Consider the following 18,508-nt stretch of genomic DNA (forward strand, 5'->3'; position numbering starts at 1 on the left):
TGCATCAAAGTTGAGATCCGGTTATGCCACATATCCCAGTGTTTGATGAAACAGCTTTGCAGATGAACATGTTTTCCACAGGGAGACCTAAGCCTCAGGACAAGAGCCTCTTCCTTGATAAACCACTAGGAAAGAATTTTTCATAAGCACTGTGGACCATAATCCCAGGCACATCAGTGGGGGAAAGAAGTACATCGACAAGTCATTACTTAAATTGTAATTTAAGGAAAATCCCACTTTCCTAGAAAATTGCCTCATAAAAATGGCAATGATGATAATAGGTAATATTTACTGAGTGTCTACGGTCTGCCAGGCCCTGGGATAGGGTTTCATCTGAAAAGTCCCATTGAATATGCACAATATTTATATGATGGAAGGACCAGTACTTTCCCACTTTATAGTAGGGGAAATGTATTCTAATTAAGTAGAAGAACCATTTACAAATCCAGGTCCAACTGACCTCAGAATCTGCACCCTGAAAGAGTAAAACATTTTTCTGAACAATGCAACATTTGTCATAATCGTTCATTCAATGAATATTTGAGGGTGAGTTAAAAGAGATACTCTTACAAGTGTTTGTAGCCTCCCCCCACCCTGAAGCTCATCCTCACCCATGATTCTAGCTGACTGCTTTAGGTCCTGGGGTATCTCTGTTGTGTAGAATCTGAGTAATAGTTATAAAATGAAAATTAATAGAATTCTGAGAGGCTACCGTGATCTGATAATGAAGAGTTGAACTGAGTTGTCTAGAAATGGGATGATCTCCATGGACTAAGGTGGAGAAATTTCTGGGATGGTGGCAATGGCATGGGAGAGAAACTTTAGAGCATATGGTTGGTAACCACTGAGACTGAGAAAAATGGGAACAAAGAATATGAAAGTGTTTCTGTGGATTGTGAATACACATATCTATGTGTTAGAATTTCCAAGACATCATCACAGCTGTGATTACTTATATTCATTGTTGTTATTGAATTTCATTTTTAAAGAATATGCATTTGGAGGCCCTTCATGGATATTCCCATAAATAGGAAAACTAGGTTTTTATAAAACAGCCAAGTCCAATAGAACGTTTTCCCTTATGTGAGCATGTTATTATATTCTTGGTTCTAAGAACAGGAAACATAGTTTTAGACTGATATTTTCTTTCTGAAGTTCTTTCCATCTGCCAATAAGGCAAAGATTACATTTTATTTTTATTTTATTTTTATTTTTATTTATTTTTATTTTATTTTTATTTTAAAGATTCTATTTATTTATTTGACACAGAGAGAGCACACACAAGCAGGGGGAGCTGCAGAGGGCGAGGGAGAAGCAGACTCCCTGTTGAGCAGGGAGCCGGACAGACGAAGAGCTCTATTCTAGGACTCTGGGGTCATGACCTGAGCCGAAGGCAGACGTTTAACTGACTGAGCCACTCAGGCGCCCCCAAAGATTGCATTTTAAATATATTTTTCCTGATTCATATACAGTCCCTGCTATCCTTCCTGATAGGCTAGGCTTTTTGTCTTTACTATGTTCCATTAAAGTGTTAAAGAGATCATCTCATATTTTAAGGGGTAACAGATATCCAACTGGTCAGGCAGCCAGCCACCTACCCATCTAGCTATCTACCCATTTCATTCACATATCCATTTTTTTCAGTAAACATCAATTGAATACATTACTGTGTACCAGGAGCTATGCTGGTGTAAGATATGTAATCATAAATGTATTAAGGCATTTGCTTTAGTAGGAGAAATGGACCTAAACGTAAATATAACACAGTGTGACAAGGGCAATATTAGAAATGTCCAATATGAGAAGTAGTAAAGTGAAGGAACTGATTCATTCTTGAAGGATGGGGGGATCTGGAAAACTTAGTTGAGAACGTGACTTCTGACCTGAGTTTTTAAAGTAAACAGGAGTTGGTAAAGTAATCAAGGAGAGTATAGCAGCAGTCCAGGAAGGAGGAATAGGAGCAGAGGTTTTAAAACATATCTAAACTAATTGAAAAGAGTTTTTAAAAACTTTTAAATAAGAAAAATTATATCTTATGATGAGTAATATTAATATTTATGTGATTATTGACATTTGGTCAACTCTATGAATAATAATTTTAGCATTTTTATATAAAATTACCAAAATGGAAGAAAATTATTATTGTTTTAATTTGAAAATTAGCATCACTTACTATATTTCATTCTGAAAATATTAATTTTCAAAATCATTACTAGAAGAATCTTGTTGCTTGGTATTGGTGAGCCACAAATTTCTCCCTAGACTCTTCTCTTAGTATTATGTCCATTCTCTGGCTTAGGGTGAGAATCATTTCTTCTAAATGGCTTGTAATTTGTGCTTAGCCTCAGCTCTGCCCTCCTTTTCTGAATAAGGCCTAGGGGTTAAACTTGTTTTCTTTCTCCCATTTCAAGACGTTGGCCAAGCCTGGATGTTCATGGTTCTCAGGAGGGACATTGCTAGGAAACGGGCTCTTCTTTTATGCCCAGGACAGTGCTGTGCTGTGCAAATAGCAACTATAGGAGATAATACCAACTGCCTTGCTAATAACTTTGAACTGCAAGGATTCTGCAAGTCTTCTCCTGGATAAAGCAACACTAGTTTATAATATGGGTGACTTTTTGCTTGAACTGCAAAAACACGTTGTTTTCCCCATTAGACTTGCCTTGTTTGGGACCAGGAGCTTGCTGAAATAAAACTGGGGAAAATAACAAACTTTAGTGAGCCAATCAGTGTTATATATGTGCGAACTCTCAGCTCTACGTAATGTAAGATAATAGCATTGTCTTAATGACCATGCTTCAGAATGTGGTACAAAATCATTCATGGAGAGAAATATCAAAAAGATCCGTTAAAATGTTATGGACCTGAAGATGTGGAACATGAAGTGGAGCTAATGGAAGGAGATCAGAAATGTATTGAGTGAAAGAAAATTAAGGTCAGTTATCCTTAAGCCGCACTCTGGAGTTGAAGTTTAAGGAGGAGGGAAGGGAAAATGTTGTTTTCTATAGTTGGAAGTCATAAAAGGAGAGGTAATGGTCTAGAATTAGGCACATTCAGGTAAGGCAAGAAGTAATCACTGAGCAGGAAGGTACCTGAGTCATCCTAATTAGAACTGCTTAAAAATAGGACAACTAAAATACTGGTGGGATTAACCTTTATAATTATGCTCCAGAGAGGAGGGGAATTAACCCCAAGACAAGTTCCAGTGCAGGCTTTTCCTTGAAGACCTACCTCCAGGTTGCAGCCTCCCTGTTTGTTTTTGTTTTTGTTTTTTCATTTTTGTTCTTCTCTGCTTATATCTCTGATTTTTCTATGGCATTTTTTATTTTCTGAAACTTGGGCAACCCAATTGTCTGTACCAAAATATACTCCCCCTTGTCTTTACAGATTTACTAATAAATCATTTCTTGTAAAAATCATCTGTAATTGTTCTAGAATTCTCTGTGGCTTGAAGCTATTGCAATAAGTCCAAATTAATTCTACTTCTAAGTATCTGTGCTAATGGGTAATTTATCCAAATTGGAGAGTTGTTAGTATATTTATGATGCCATCATCAGGAATTTAAGGACCTAGGTACCTTCACAGGAAGAAAAATACATAGAATTGCAGCCACAGTGGTCTTGAATTCAAAATAAAAGCCTTTGAAATGTGCAACTTTGGTTGTATGGTGAATCAGGTATGAGAATATATATTAATTTGCATACCTGTATTTCTGGAAACACATATAAGGCAAATTGCTATCAATGGATGCAAAGAAGCTAAGGGCATAATCTAGTTGTCAGTTACTCTAAAAAATGGCAAGATCAGTCAGTTCTTTCCAACAGGTTGGAATGGCACTGATTTTGAGTTTCTTCCTTTTCTTTGAGCAGAATCTTTTTCTGTTTGACTATTTCTGTAACTTTCTAAGAGAGAATATGCTGGGCCAAGGAGAAGAAAAACAAATTGTTGATGGCTATGAAAGAATGGCTTGTTTTCAACCAGAGACTCAAATGAGATTTATAATATATTCCAATTACTTTTTGTTTCTCCCTATAGCATAGTAATACACAGTGGATTCACTTTGTGTTCATATTCTTTCACTCTTTCAATATTAGTGATACATACCTACATTAGTGATCATGACAATTGTACAGATCATTTTCATTTGTCAGAACTTTATTCATTAGAATCTTTCTGCATTCCCTCTTCCCTGTGTTTCAGTAAAATTCCTTGTAACATTATGTATGTGCTATGTGTGTATATATGTGTAGGATGTGTATGCATAAACACACATACCACACAACACCGAGAACCATTTCTCCCCCATACACCTGCTCCATCATTCTAATTTCTTTTTTTTTTTTTTAAAGATTTTATTTATTTATTTGAGACAGAGAGAATGAGAGAGAGCACATGAGAGGGGGGAGGGTCAGAGGGAGAAGCAGGCTCCCTGCCAAGCAGGGAGCCCGATGTGGGACTCGATCCAGGGACTCCAGGATCATGACCTGAGCCGAAGGCAGTCGCTTAACCAACTGAGCCACCCAGGTGCCCTCCATCATTCTAATTTCTAATGTCTTTCTAATTTTATAGCTGTTGGTTATATGAAATTTTAAGCAACTTGAAAATATTTTTGAATCATATTTCTATTTCTTTTGCTATAAGAAACAAATATAGGTTTTATAATTCACCTAAATTCTGTGGGTTTTTAAATATAATACTTATAGAAATCAATGCCTACTTATAATTTGGTACATTTGTGTGAATTCATCAGATGTTTAAGGAGTGCCTACTTTATGACAAGCACTGTACTGGGTGCTGGGGAGACAGTGGTGAATTCATCAGACAAGGTTCCTGCCTTCATGGAGGTTACAATCTGGTGACAATGAGATTAATTAACCTTCCTAACCTTCAGTGTTCTCATATATAAAGTGAAAATAATAATAATAATACCTGAATTATTAGCATTGCTGTGAAGAGTGAGATAATGAATAAAAGGCTCTTACCATTGCCTCTGTTCCATAGTGTAAACTATAATAAACTTGGTGGTGACTGTGACTAGGGAGAGGGCAGTGGGAATGGAGAGTAGAAAGTTTAAAATTCTTAGAAAACAGTATACATAGGACTCAGTGATTAGCTAGATGTAGGGGTGGAGAGTTGTGAAGGACTCAAGGGTTGCCAGTTTTAGCAAACTACAGAATGCTCAGTTAAATTTAAATTTTTGATAATCATAAATTTTTAATATAAGCCACCTTTGTATTGGGCATTGGAAAGTGCCATGATAGCGTTCCGGTTTTGGGTGTAATCAAAACACTATCTTTTAAAGAAAAGCCTGGATGGGAAGTAATAACTAAACACTTTTCATTTCTTTATTTCCAGGTTTTTATATTTCTCCAGGCAATGCCACTGGCTGCCTGCCATGTTCATGCCATGTAACAGGTGCAGTTCATCACATCTGTAATAGCCTAACTGGTCAGTGCATTTGCCAAGACGTTTCCATTGCTGGACAGAGGTGTGACCATTGTAGAGACCTTTACTTTGGATTTGATCCTCAGACTGGAAGGTAAATATTTTTAATAATATTTAAATATTTGTATCGAATTACATTTGTTAATTACTTTATATCATAACAATGATTTTTTGGTCAGTGTTTTATGTAAAAAGCAATATTTTTTGTCCTCCCTAGTTTGTTGATATATTTTTGACTCTTTGATGTCTGCATTTGTTAAACATAATAGTAATCTTTGAATATTTCCTAGAGTTCCAATGTATAGGTTGCTGAATGTTGATAGATGTCCCTAGTATTAAGGTCTGCAAATATTTAACTAGATAAAATCCTTTTCCCTCAAAGAACTTAGAATTTGGTTGGAGAAAGACAGGTAAAGATATATCCGTAAAAGTAAATGTGTGCACATGTACACACACACACACACACACACACACACACCATAAGGTCTGGGATATACAGCGTATGTATATAGAACCTTTATTCTACATGGTCTCTGAATTTATTGCTTATTTATTTGTTTACTGCATCCATTTATGTTGTCCTTGCCTTTCTAATTTACATTTAAAGACCAGTTGGGAAAAAAAAGAGGAAAATAAAACAGAAAAAAAATAAAGACCAGCAGATTAAAACATATTTTTGTATAAGTGACATGATTTTTTCCCTAGTGTGTAAAGTACATTTTTTAAAATAAATTACCCACTTTTCAAAGTTATACATCTTTAATGTTCTACTTATTGTTCTCTGAATATCTGTGGACATTTATTTTCATGCATTTGTGCTCATTGTATTTTTGAAAATGTGCTGGAATGCTAATTCCATGTGTGTTTTTGGGTCTGGTCAGATTATAAGTTTGTCTAGGGTTGGAACTGTATCCATGAATTCTTTGGCATTCCTATCCGCAAGCAATAGTATTATGTTCTGTGCACACCAATCAAAGCTGTTTCTCAATATGCGTGTGTGTGTTTATAAATATAATTGCTAATTAGTCAAGGGTTTGAGATTATCTGGGCTCTTTTCAACTCATTGTCCCCTGCTGCCTGCCTTTTGGCTGTTGCACTCTTCATTAACACCTGGATTAGAGTGTGGACAGGGTGACAGGGTAAATTATTGAAAAAGAACTCAAAACTAGTGTATTTGGCTTTCTACTAAAATCTAATGTGATTTAAAACCTTTCACATGATATTTAAAATATGTATCAAAACAATTATTGTTCTTATTACATATCTTTTTGTTTTTTAATCCATGCTGTTCTGCTTCTGTTACCATTGGAAGGAATATCATCTTGGTGGTCTGAGAGTATTACTACTCCTTTCTGCAGATAATAAATCACTCTGAATGAGTATAGAAAACACATGGTAGAGTAAATGTTAAATAAAAAGTATTGCCGGGATTTTGATAGTAAAATTGGGGTCAGTTATTGTACATATTATCTCTTCTATGTACTTTTTATTGAAAGACCATCTAACAAATTCCCCAGTTGGAATTCTTACGTTGGTTTGTTTCACTCCTGGCCACCTCTATCTTTAGGTTTCTTAAATTTTCCATAGTCTTTCTGACAACATTTAATTACCAGAGAAAAATATTCCCCCAATCTACTCTCCTCCTTGGAATACTCATCCCCATCTATGGCGTTTTGTTCCAGTCTCTTACCCATTTCCTTTCTACTGATCCCCCTCGTTATTCTTCCCAGTGTTACCACTAAAACCCTTTATTAATGGCCAGAAGATTTCTAATGGTCTCAGCTTTTTCACTTAACTTTATTTAAGTGAATCCGATTCCTTCATTACACTACTCATCTGCTCTACAAAGTTCTTAGATTCAGGCTGACCTTTACCTTATTCTGCTTTCCTCTAGTTTATCTACCCAACCCAGTCCCCACCCGAGTCAAATTCAGGACCAAGAATTACTTACAGAATAGTGTTCTATCACCTCTCACTCTGCAGTAGGACTTGCTAACACTTGGGATTAGACTCCCTGTATTAAAAGCTGGGTTTAAATGTTAACCTAAATTGATGAGAAATGGGGAGAGCCAAAAAAAAAAAAAGGTATAAACTACATTATTAGAATAAGGTGCTGAAGTGAAAATCAAGAAGCAGAGCTCAGTAAAATAAAAAAGGATGAATGCAGGTTGGAGTCTAGGAGAGAGCCAGAGTGTGAAAAGCCAGGTAGATTCTAAAGAGCAAAAGATCCAGGGTAAGTATGGGTTCAAAGCAAAGATTCATGACAAATTTATATAAATATAATTGTATATCTTTACATATTAGCTGACTCCTAATTACATCGAGTCAGATTAGGAACTACCTTTTAAAAATCACAAATTGTCCTCTGACATGATACCACTTTTCTTCCATCCTCATTGTACTTATCTTCAGATTTCCAAGTTTCCATTCACTGAGAACTTTATCAGAGGGATGGTCTTTTTCCCCTTCACCTCTCATACGTTTAATTCCCATTCCAGCAACCAATTTTCATGAACATAACCAGGGTTTTTTTGATCATGGAACTTCTCTTCTTCTCAAATCTTCCTAATCCCTGAAATGCTACTCTGTGAACACATCACATCTTTCCAATCTTGTCTCCAAATTCCCTCATAAATGGCTCCCAACTTTTCTCAAACCCCTCATCTTTTAACCCTACCTAATGCTCTTGATCAACCCCATTCCTAACTTTCTCATCTTCTACTCCTAGTCTGGAGCAAAACCACCTTAATCCTGACTCTCTTGAGTAATCTGAGTGCTATTAAAACTTCTCCCTTCTGCTGTACTGTGGGTCAGCTCCAGGGATGATGACCCTGCTCCTGCCCTGAACCTGGGAGGGCTTGAAGACATGTGTCTGTGCTGATTGGAAATACTGCCATGCATTTACTTCTCATTCCCTTGCTTTCTCTCCACCTTTAAACTATTGCCAGTTTCTTCAAGTCCTTGTCCTTGCAGCTAATCTTGTCCCCTGCTTCATAGACTAAACAGAACCAGACATAAGTATCTCCAGATTATCTTCTCTCCAGCTCCAATTTGTCTATATTGTCACACGTTCCCAATTTTAAATCTAGTCTTAGAAGAAAACAACATATAATTTGTAATGACATATTGCCTGTTCTGGATGTGTCCCCTCCTGTTTTTCTCCCTTTGCTCCCCTCTCTGTGTCCCCTTCACATCTCCTTCTTCCTCTGAACTTTGTTGCATCAAATCCTCCCCTTATTTTAACTTAAATCTTTCCCCACTGGCTATATCATAACTCTCTACAAATATGATCTTCATCCCCATCTTAAAGCCTCTTCTTTTGCCTCTGCCCTGCCCTGTGAACCCTGGAAGTTGAGTCTACTCTCTCACTACTCAATCTTACTTACTAATATTTACAAAGAGTAGTCTTTTTTTTTTTTTCTGCATTTTCCTTCTCATGAATTCCTCAGTCACCATATTTAGTGAAAGCGTTAGCAGAACTTACAAAGTATGGGCAGCCAAGAACTAGTTAGATGACTCTTAAAACACTCATCCAAATCAAAGAAAGGAAGATAGCCAGAAAAAGTACATAAAAATGGGTTAAGGAAAAGATAAGCTTAGAGAGAGGGGTTTCACTGGAGGGAGAAAGCGGGGGTCAGTGGTGCCTCTCAGTGAGAGGGTCTTACTAGATGCCTTGCAAGGTGATATATGTCTCCTGAAGTTGAGGAGACCAGTGGACTGATATATTTCTTAGACCTGGAAAATCTATACAAGGAGAGACCATCTGTCAGGGCAGTGAAAGAGAGTGCTTTGATGATTTTATACTCCCAGAGTTTTTCAGGCAAAGGAAAGAGTGTTTTGTCATGACTAGATAAGGTCTACAAGGAAGAGGGACAACATAGGGTTGGTTATCTTAGCACTTCTACAAAGGGCCACCCGGAAGGTTAAAGAGGCCCAAATAGAGAAGAAGATGAGATTCTGGTGAACTACAAAGTTAGTTAGCAACCAGTTGGAATAGAGATACATCTGATTTCTCTAAAATTATAGGTGAGAGATACCTAGTAGAGGGAGAGAGATCAATGAAGAAATCACAAAAGTAACACCTCCGGTGAAGAGTCAGTTTTGTACACTGTGGGACCAGAGAAAGCAGCCTGCTTTGGGTTTTGCTGGGAGCTCCTGCCCCTCCTATGGCCCATGCATGAGAGAAGAGGAGAGTAATAAAAAGAGCAGTAATAAAACTCTACCTTCTCTGGTTGTAGACTTGCTGCTTTCATCATGGCCTAGCTAGAAAAAAGAGGAGAAGTCTATTCTTTAAAATATCTATTCTTTGAATAGATTGGAGTATTGACTAATATACTGGACTACACATTTTATTGTCTGAATTTAGCCCATTTTTTTCCTGCAGCTTTATTTAGGTATAATTGACAAATATATGTATATTCAAAAGATCAGGGAAAGATGAGAGTAAAATTGATTTATGATTGCTTCTTATGACTTTTGGTTTTTCAATGTATCAATTATTTTATTGTCCTCCCTATTACTTAAAATTAGCTCTTTCTTTGGCCTCCAAGATCCTATCTCTCTGATTTGTCTTCTCTTTTCTTGGTTATTCCTCTTTAATCTGCCCCTTCAATTTACATATCTTTGTTTATGATTTTAGCCACTATATGATGTTAATGACTCCCCAATATATCATCATCTATTCAGATCTCTGCCATGAGCTCTAGGCCTATAGTTACCTATCTCTTTGAGGTTTAAATTTGCATGTCTCTCATTCTTAACATAGCCAACACAGAACTAATTCTTCTTTATATTACTTTCCTCATTTCCTCCCAAAATGAAAATAAAAGTCTCAAGACATCTCATGGCATCATCTTCTTGTTGAAGGGATATAAATCTTTAAATTTAAGTCACACCACCCATATGTGAGTGGGGCTCAGGATCCTCTCATATTGGACAGGATTGGCTCTGATACTGAGCATAGGTTGCCACTAGAAAGAGCTATTGGAAGTAAGAGCTACCATATATAATGTAGCTTCTCTGAAATGAATAGAAAGAATAAAGCTTCCCATGACCATTTGAGGGAAATCAGCAGGATTTGTCCTCTGCTAAAATCAGTCATATGGAATGCCTGTGCTTTGAGTTGACCCTTTTATTCCACTGATGAGTTCGACTGTCTCTTTTCACTTTAACGTTGATAATCGTTAGAGAAGAAATCCGCTGGCCCAGAAGGTCATAGAGAAAGATATTTCAAAATGTGACAATGAGAACTGCTTAAGTTTACACTTTTGTTCATCACTGAGAAGAGATAAAAATGGATTTTATTCTTTTTATGTTTTCCATTCCTTTCCTGAATGATATTGAAATCTCTTTGTTGACTTCTGGTTGTTATTGTGTATATATACTAACACTGACTATTTTGAAAATGTGCACAAAGATGACTAAAATATATGGGATTCCATTTAGTAGAAGGAATTTTGTTTCTTGAAGGAAAACTTCACTTATAGTCAAAATATATACAGACATACTGCATAGGAAAATAACTATTGATGCCCTGATGACGAATTTTTTTTAGAAAAGAAAGAAAGTCAACTAAAATGAATCAAATCTATTTTGAACTAGGTACTGTGGTAGGTACTTTCAAATATACATTTTTTTTCACCAATTTCCAAAATTCTATAGCAGATTGTCAGTACTTTATTGTTAAACAATGAGAAGATGCACATATCATTGTATCTCTTTATTCACTTAGAAAATAAATTAACTTTCTCATCTGCTTTTTCCATTTATATATTCAGGGGACATTATTTAACCCTCCATGAAGTTTACACATTATACCAGCTCTTCTTCGTGTTCTTTTTATTGTACACAGTTATATTTCCTATATTTTTCTCTTGGCTTATTTTCTAGACTTTTCGTATATTCCCAAAGGCAAAATAAATAAAATAGGCCCTCACCCTAAACTACAGAAACAACAGCAAAAATCCACCAAACACAACAGTAACAGGCTGGAAAATCATTTGCCTGTTTTCACCCAAGTGGTTCATTCTTCAAAAGTTACCTATCACAAAAAGGGGGCATGTATTTTAAAAAGCTGACCCAAGTGCAAAAATCACTGTGTTTACCTCTGACATATAAAGCAAACATGATTTAATCAGTATTGAAAACAATGAAGCAAAAAAAGTCTGCCCACTGAAAAATCAATAAAGGAAAAAAAAAGTATATCATATTTGTCTAAACCAAAAACAATGAGACAAAAATGGCCCACATTCAGTTCATCTCAGTTGGTAGTTGAGACCCATATTTGACACACTGTACACTCTAGTACTGTCCTCAACCTGACCTGTAAGTATGATTCCTCCTTCCCATGGCCAGACTTGCTCTAGCTCATCTGGTGTAGCACTGTTTCTCTTATGTACCACCCACACATCACAGTCCCCCCAAATTTCTCCTCTAATGACTTCTTCTCTCTCTATTCATTAGTTGTATTTTGTCTTTTTGAGCCTCAAGGAGCTAGGAGCTGGAAGTATCACTACTGGTCTCTTATTAGCGGACACACACCAAACTGTAATTTTTCTCAGATAGTAGGAGATTGGGATCTGAAGAAGAATCTGAAGGCTCAGAGTCCTAAAACATACGATAAAGTAAAATTCTTCCATGACCACATTATTTTTGGTTTTGCTGCAAACATTCTCCATTTGAACACTGAATTATAGATCTGGTATGTTAATCTTTTCACATGTGTATTTCCAATTGATCTCAATTGGTCTTTCTTTGAAAACCAGATCAATGACTTCAAATGAAAGCAGATAATTTACTTGTCAACTTACGTCCATTCATGGTGTGGGAATATTGGGGAATGTGCCTCACAGATTTGTGCTCCACAATGACTCTTTGTTAGACAGCTGGCTCTTATCCAGGGTGATGAAAGTAAAAGGGCTATATACCTCTCATCATCTAGTGATCTAGCCATACCACAAAGTAGTGGCAGAGTTCCCAGAAAGAGAGCAGAACCCTTGAGGCCTACACTTGAGACTGTCACATTGTTACATTTGCCTTATTCTATTGGCCAAAGTGAGTCACAGACCAGCCCTTATTCAGGAATGGGGAAATAGATTCTACTTTTGGATGATGGAATTTAGTTGGTTTAAAGGGCCTACATAAAGAGAGGGGTGAAGAATTGTGATCATTTTTACAATCCCCCATGACCACTAAACAGTATATTCTTCTTTCATATAGATTTTGTATGATTCTCTAAGAAATGTCCATTTTTATAAATTAGCATTTATTCAATGTGATGTAATAAGTATAACTCAGTGTTGGGTATCAGGATATCTAGGTTCCAGTTATGGCTTCTCCACTTGACCAGGCATATTAATTTCCTATTACTACTGTAATAAATTACTACAAATTTAGTAGCTTAAAACAACATGAATCTATTCTCTCACAGTTCTGGAGGTCAAAAGTCCTAAAGTAATTTTATTGGGCTCAAGGGATCAGCAGGCCTATGTTTCTTTTGGATACTCTAGGAAAAAATCCATTTCCTTGCTTTTGCCAATTTGAGAGGCCACCTACTTCCTTAGCTCATGGCTCCTTCCTTCATGTTCAAAACCAGCAGAGTAATGTTTTCTCTCTTTTCTGACCTCTGCTTCTGTTCTTCCAACCTTTCACTCTAACTCTCACCTTCCTGCTTCTTCCTATCATTTTGTGACTACATTGGAAACTTTTGGATAATCCGGGATAATTTCTCCATCTCAAAATTCTTAATCCCATCTGCAAGTTACTTTTACCAAATAAAGTGTAACATATTCACAAGTTCCAGATATTAGGACTTGGAGATTGTTGAAAGGTCATAATTCAACCTACTGTGCCAGAGTTCTGCAAACCATGGCCTGCAGGCCAGATCTGACCTGCCATCTCTTTGTGGAAATAAAGTTAATTAGAACACAACATATTCATTCTTTATATATTGTCTATGACTGCATTCATACTACTACTGCAGTGGAGATCTAATGGCCCACAAAGCCTAAAATATTTACTATCTGTTCCTTTATAGATAAAGATTGCTGACCCAATAACCAGATTCACTGTCACCTTGGGCAAGTTACTTATTTCCACTAAGAATCATAAAATCAGCTTTTTAGACTTGGAAAGAACGTTAATTTTGGTTAAACTCTGCCCTATACATTTCTCTGCATAAATCACCTTTTCAGAATAACTAGTCACTCAGTTTCTGCTTGAAAATACGGAACTAAAAAGAACCTCTCTGTCTCATGGAGTAACTTGTGTTTGTTTCAGACAACTAATTCTGAGAAAGATCATTTCATTCCTGTGCCTAGTTTTATTTCTGCCTTCTGAGACCATAGTGAATAAGTGTAATCTCTCTTCTACCTTAAAACACTAAGAATTTGAACCTGATCATGCCTTGAAGTTATTATATTACTATAATGTGGAGGTTAAGGAAAGTGACATGAGGGTTTCTTCTAGATGTAAACATATGTGATATTGTTAATATTGTGAATCTGCTGAGATTTTATTTCTTTTAAATATTTGGTTTTGGTGACCAATATGTAGGATTAGGTGGAGTGTCAATAAAGGGGAAAGTGGTAGGGATTGCAGGTGCAGAATCTCGCTAAGCAACCTCTTCTCTAAATGACAGGAATACCACCTCCCTGGACTCAGATGTCATAGTTGCCTGGATGCAAGAGATTGCCCAGATTTAGTCCTGATGAGTCCCTTTATTTGTGCCTGGGAAGGCTTCACTACAGAGGGTGGACTGGGTATCATTAACTCCTCCCTTCTAGATGAGATGATACCATTCTCACTTCTTCTCCAATAAGCCATGTGTAATGGCTTTCAGTTCACATAAGGAGGATCTCTAAGCCCCAAATCCCTCTCCTATAATTCTGATTCTGGTTCCAAGAGAATCCAATGCTATTCATAGGCTGTGATGAAAGGAAACCTAAGAACCTCAGTGAGACACACTTCTATTGCAGAGAGGAAATATAATCTTAACCAGGGAAAACCAAAATCATCTTAAGAGCACTCTAGCACTTACAAGATCCTGAACAAGACGACTGAACTGAGAACTCTTCTGGCCTTGGGGTGTCATAGCAGAGGCCAATCTTGAAGAAAGCTGTCCCTTCCCTGGGGGACAGGTTAGCTAGGGGAAGAGCTAAGCTGATCAGAAAGGGCTCAAAAGAGCTAAATTGTCCTCAGAGCTACATGTCACATTTGATTTATCTGTGATGTTCTATTCTGAGTCTAAAGCTTTCCTAGTGCTTTATTCATTCATTCATCCATTCAACAATATCTATTGAACCTTTACTGTGTGCTAGGCTTTGTGCTGGGGACGGATGGAAGAAAACTCTTGGTCCAATTTCTCCAGTTCACTTTAAAGCCTCTTTCTGTTTTAGTCATTAATAATCATTAATAATCCTTTTCTAAATTCCCTCAGCAATTTGAGATTTCTTCCTCTTTCATTCTTTATGTTGAATGGTGTCCCCATCATCTACCTATCAGCAAATTAGAAAACTGGTAATAACTCCATGCCCTTCTTTGCTTCTCTTCTCAATTCGTCTACCTCATCCTACTGATTTTTACTTACTCAACGTAAGTAAAACTATCCCTCTCCTTTCCATTGTTCCTTACCATTATCACCATTGTACCTAATCTAGCAATATCTTGCCTCTGCTTACCTTTCCCATTTAACCTTGTCTGTTACCCCTCCCTATTTTGAATTTATATCCAAAAATTTTGAATTGCTTATAATCTCATACCCCCTCCTGATGTTTCTTATCTTTCTCTCTTCTCCCTCTCTGACTTGCTGGGCATATTCCTTTTTAATATTCCTTTTAATAACTTGAGAATCCTCAAGCAGACTCCCCACTGAGCACAGAGCCCAATATGGGGCTCAATCCCAAGACCCTGAGACCATGACCTGAGCCAAAATCAAGAATTGGATACCTAACCGAATGAGCCACCCAGGTGCCCCCAAGATTCCTTCTTCTATTTTTTTAAGATTTTATTTATTTATTTGAGAGAGAGAGAGCGAGCACAAGTCCGGGGAGGAAGAGGGACAGGCAGACTCGCGCTGAGTGCAGAGCCCGACAAAGGGCTCAGTCCAGGACCCTGAGATCATGACCTGAGCCGAAATCAAGAATCGGATGCTCAACTGACTGAGCCATGCAGGTGACCCCCAAGATTCCTTCTTAATACTCTTTCAGCTGTCCCATTCCCTGCCACCATGTAGTTTTCCTTGTCTGTGCCCACAGAGAGTCTGCATACATCTTTATTAATGCTGTATTTTATATTTTTCACTACACTACGAGCTCCTTGAAGACAGGGACAACTCTATCTTATTCTTTTTTATGTTCTCAGTGTCTCTTCTGGTCCTGGAACATAACTGGCCCTCAATGAATATTATTTATGTCAGTCGATATGTTTAAATAAATTTGATGGTACCCATGAATTGAGGCCCCCAATAGAAGAGAGGTGTTGAAAGAGAAATGTCAATAAAGTGATCTATATCCTGGAATACATCCCTAGACTTCCTGCAGTAGCTCTCCCTCAGATGATAAAGCTTCTGACAATGAAATGCATCACTGAAACACACTCCTTCATTAATAGTGATGTTTTGCAGTAATAATAAGCAGGATAGTTCTTCTCTTACTATTTGCACAACTGGACTAAGTTCCATGGAAAGGAAAATATATGAGATTTGTGATTAAAGAGACAGAAGCCTATTAACTTCTTTCCCATTGTACTCAGTAAACACTGAGTTACTGAAGGGCCCAAACAGAACTAGAATAGCAGAGTGCTGGCAGAGATTAGGGATGCTTTACTCCTGTTTTGTTTACCATAATGAACTGGTCAATAAACATCACAAATTGTTTATCTATATAAATCTTGACAGATTACTCTTTATGAAATCCATTTAGCAAGTGAGGTTTTCCCATAAGGATGAAAAATGAAGATTTTAAACAGATTGCGGGAGAAGCTCTGGCTGTACCAGGAGATTCAGTGTAATAAAGGTTTCTTTATATTAATATTACAAAAACCATTTATCCTGACAAAATCAATATCACAATTCATCTTAGTTTGGTGTTTCTCTTTCTAGGTTTAAAATGTCTTCTCCTTTATTATGTATAATTTTGTTTTAATAAACGTGAAATATATTTCATTTAGGAGGTGCTCTTGAGAAGGGATAACTTGTAAAATGACATCAAACTTGTAGCTTATTTGCTAAAGAGTCTTGGAAATGTTTAAAATTATATTTGAGTGGCTGAGAAATTTATAGGAATCATTTTACTTAAACCTTAATTACAAAATTATCCCTAGTGTCCTTTGCATTAGAAACAAACTATAATATTCAGAAAAGTCTCCAATGAACTTTGTCCAGGTAAAATTCTCTCACTGAAGTCAAGCAATTATAACAAGTCAAATAAGTTAGGTATAACAACAGCTGGGATAAGAGACTATAAAATCAGGAATAGTCACATTTAATTACTCAAAACATTGCATGCTTTCCTAAGAAGCGATTTATTTATTCCATTTGGATGCAGAACTTAATATCCCATGGATATTGACAGAGCAGCCTTGGAGTTAAGGGTGTAGCAGCTAGCTGGAAGAAAATAGAACTACATCAAGGAAGGAAATTATGTTATACTCTGGAAACTATTACTCTAAATGTACTGTATGTAAAATAAGTGTGATTGCCTCATGAGTGAATGGTAATAAAAACTGAAATACTCAAGAGACACTTATTCATGAGTGGTGTGGTGATGTATATATACACTGGGAGAAGATTGCCTCTTATTGTTTATGCTTACCAATATTACATTAAATGCTTACAAACAATATACTCTAAGTAATGGCATATAATGAAATTAAGAGCAAATCAAATATTTTGTTGCTTCTTTAATTCCGTTTTAATTTCAGTGCATAATTTTCTTCAGCTCTGATACTTAAGTAGCCTAAATAAAACATCTATTTGAAATAGAGTTCTGGGGCGCCTGGGTGGCTCAGTTGGTTAAGTGACTGCCTTTGGCTCAGGTCATGATCCTGGAGTCCCAGGATCGAGTCCCGCATCGGGCTCCCTGCTCAGTGGGGAGTCTGCTTCTCCCATCGGGCTCCCTGCTCAGTGGGGAGTCTTGTTTCTCCCTCTGACCCTCCCCCCTCTCATGCTCTCTCTCTCTCATTCTCTCTCTCAGATAAATAAATAAAATCTTTAAAAAAAAAAGAAATGGAGTTCTGATACATGTCTATACATAAAGGACTTAATATAGTTGTTTATAGGGGGAAAATATCCTTTTATCATGACATAAAAAGGGCAAACTACAGTATAGTGGTTTTCAAGAGAAACTGTACTTTATTTATTCCCAAGGTGATATTAGTCCATAAAACAAATTTGCAGCTTATTTAGCAGTCCTTAGCTTTTATCAGCCTTTTTAAGGGTGTTGAATGACTACCCGAGAGATCACACTGTAGAAGTTGAAGAGGGATAAAGAAACTATCCATCTAGCATCTTTATTAGAAAATAGAGGTGAATCCATCTAATGTTGTTTTAAATGTACCACATGGAAAGTTTCTGTTTACAAGTGAGTTGTCTTTTTCCATGTGCTGTTTTTGCCTCTCTAATACTTCATGGTGCCAAAATAGCTTATCCTGATCAATGACATTGGCATATACTAAGAATTTGAATAACTTACCCAGAGGAAACAGGTTTTGGTTTCTATCATGGCAAAATGCCTGGCCAGTGATTTCTACAAGCAACTTTAGGTCCAAGAAATTTAAGTTGGAATGAAGTTATCTCATTATATTTATATCATTAACATCTTTTCATAAATCAGAATAATGCTGTATTCTCCAACCATTCTGGATAAATGCGTTTAGTTCATAAATAGAAAATGAAATATAACCTATATTAAGGCATCAACAGTACTGGAACATGTCTTCCTCAAACTCTTTTCTTAGTGAAATTTAGTGTTTATAAAATTAAATATAGAGTTTCAAGATTTTTAAGGAGATCCATGGTTATCACACCCAGTGTTCTACTTTATAACTTGATAGATACTTGGAAAGA

The 18,508-nt window shown here is 36.7% G+C and overlaps 1 protein-coding gene across 1 annotated transcript in view; it reads left to right on the forward strand.

The window, feature by feature from the left end:
• USH2A (usherin) overlaps positions 1-18,508 on the forward strand; it is a 702,118-nt gene that overhangs the window by 153,849 nt on the left and 529,761 nt on the right. The window contains exon 13 of the mRNA XM_035010130.1: positions 5,356-5,539. Coding sequence (XP_034866021.1) covers positions 5,356-5,539 — 184 coding nt within the window. The remainder of the gene's footprint in view (positions 1-5,355; positions 5,540-18,508) is intronic.

The sequence above is a fragment of the Mirounga leonina genome, unplaced genomic scaffold (assembly GCF_011800145.1).
Source record: "Mirounga leonina isolate KUSES-001 unplaced genomic scaffold, KU_Mleo_1.0 Mir_154, whole genome shotgun sequence".
NCBI classification, from domain to species: domain Eukaryota; kingdom Metazoa; phylum Chordata; class Mammalia; order Carnivora; family Phocidae; genus Mirounga; species Mirounga leonina.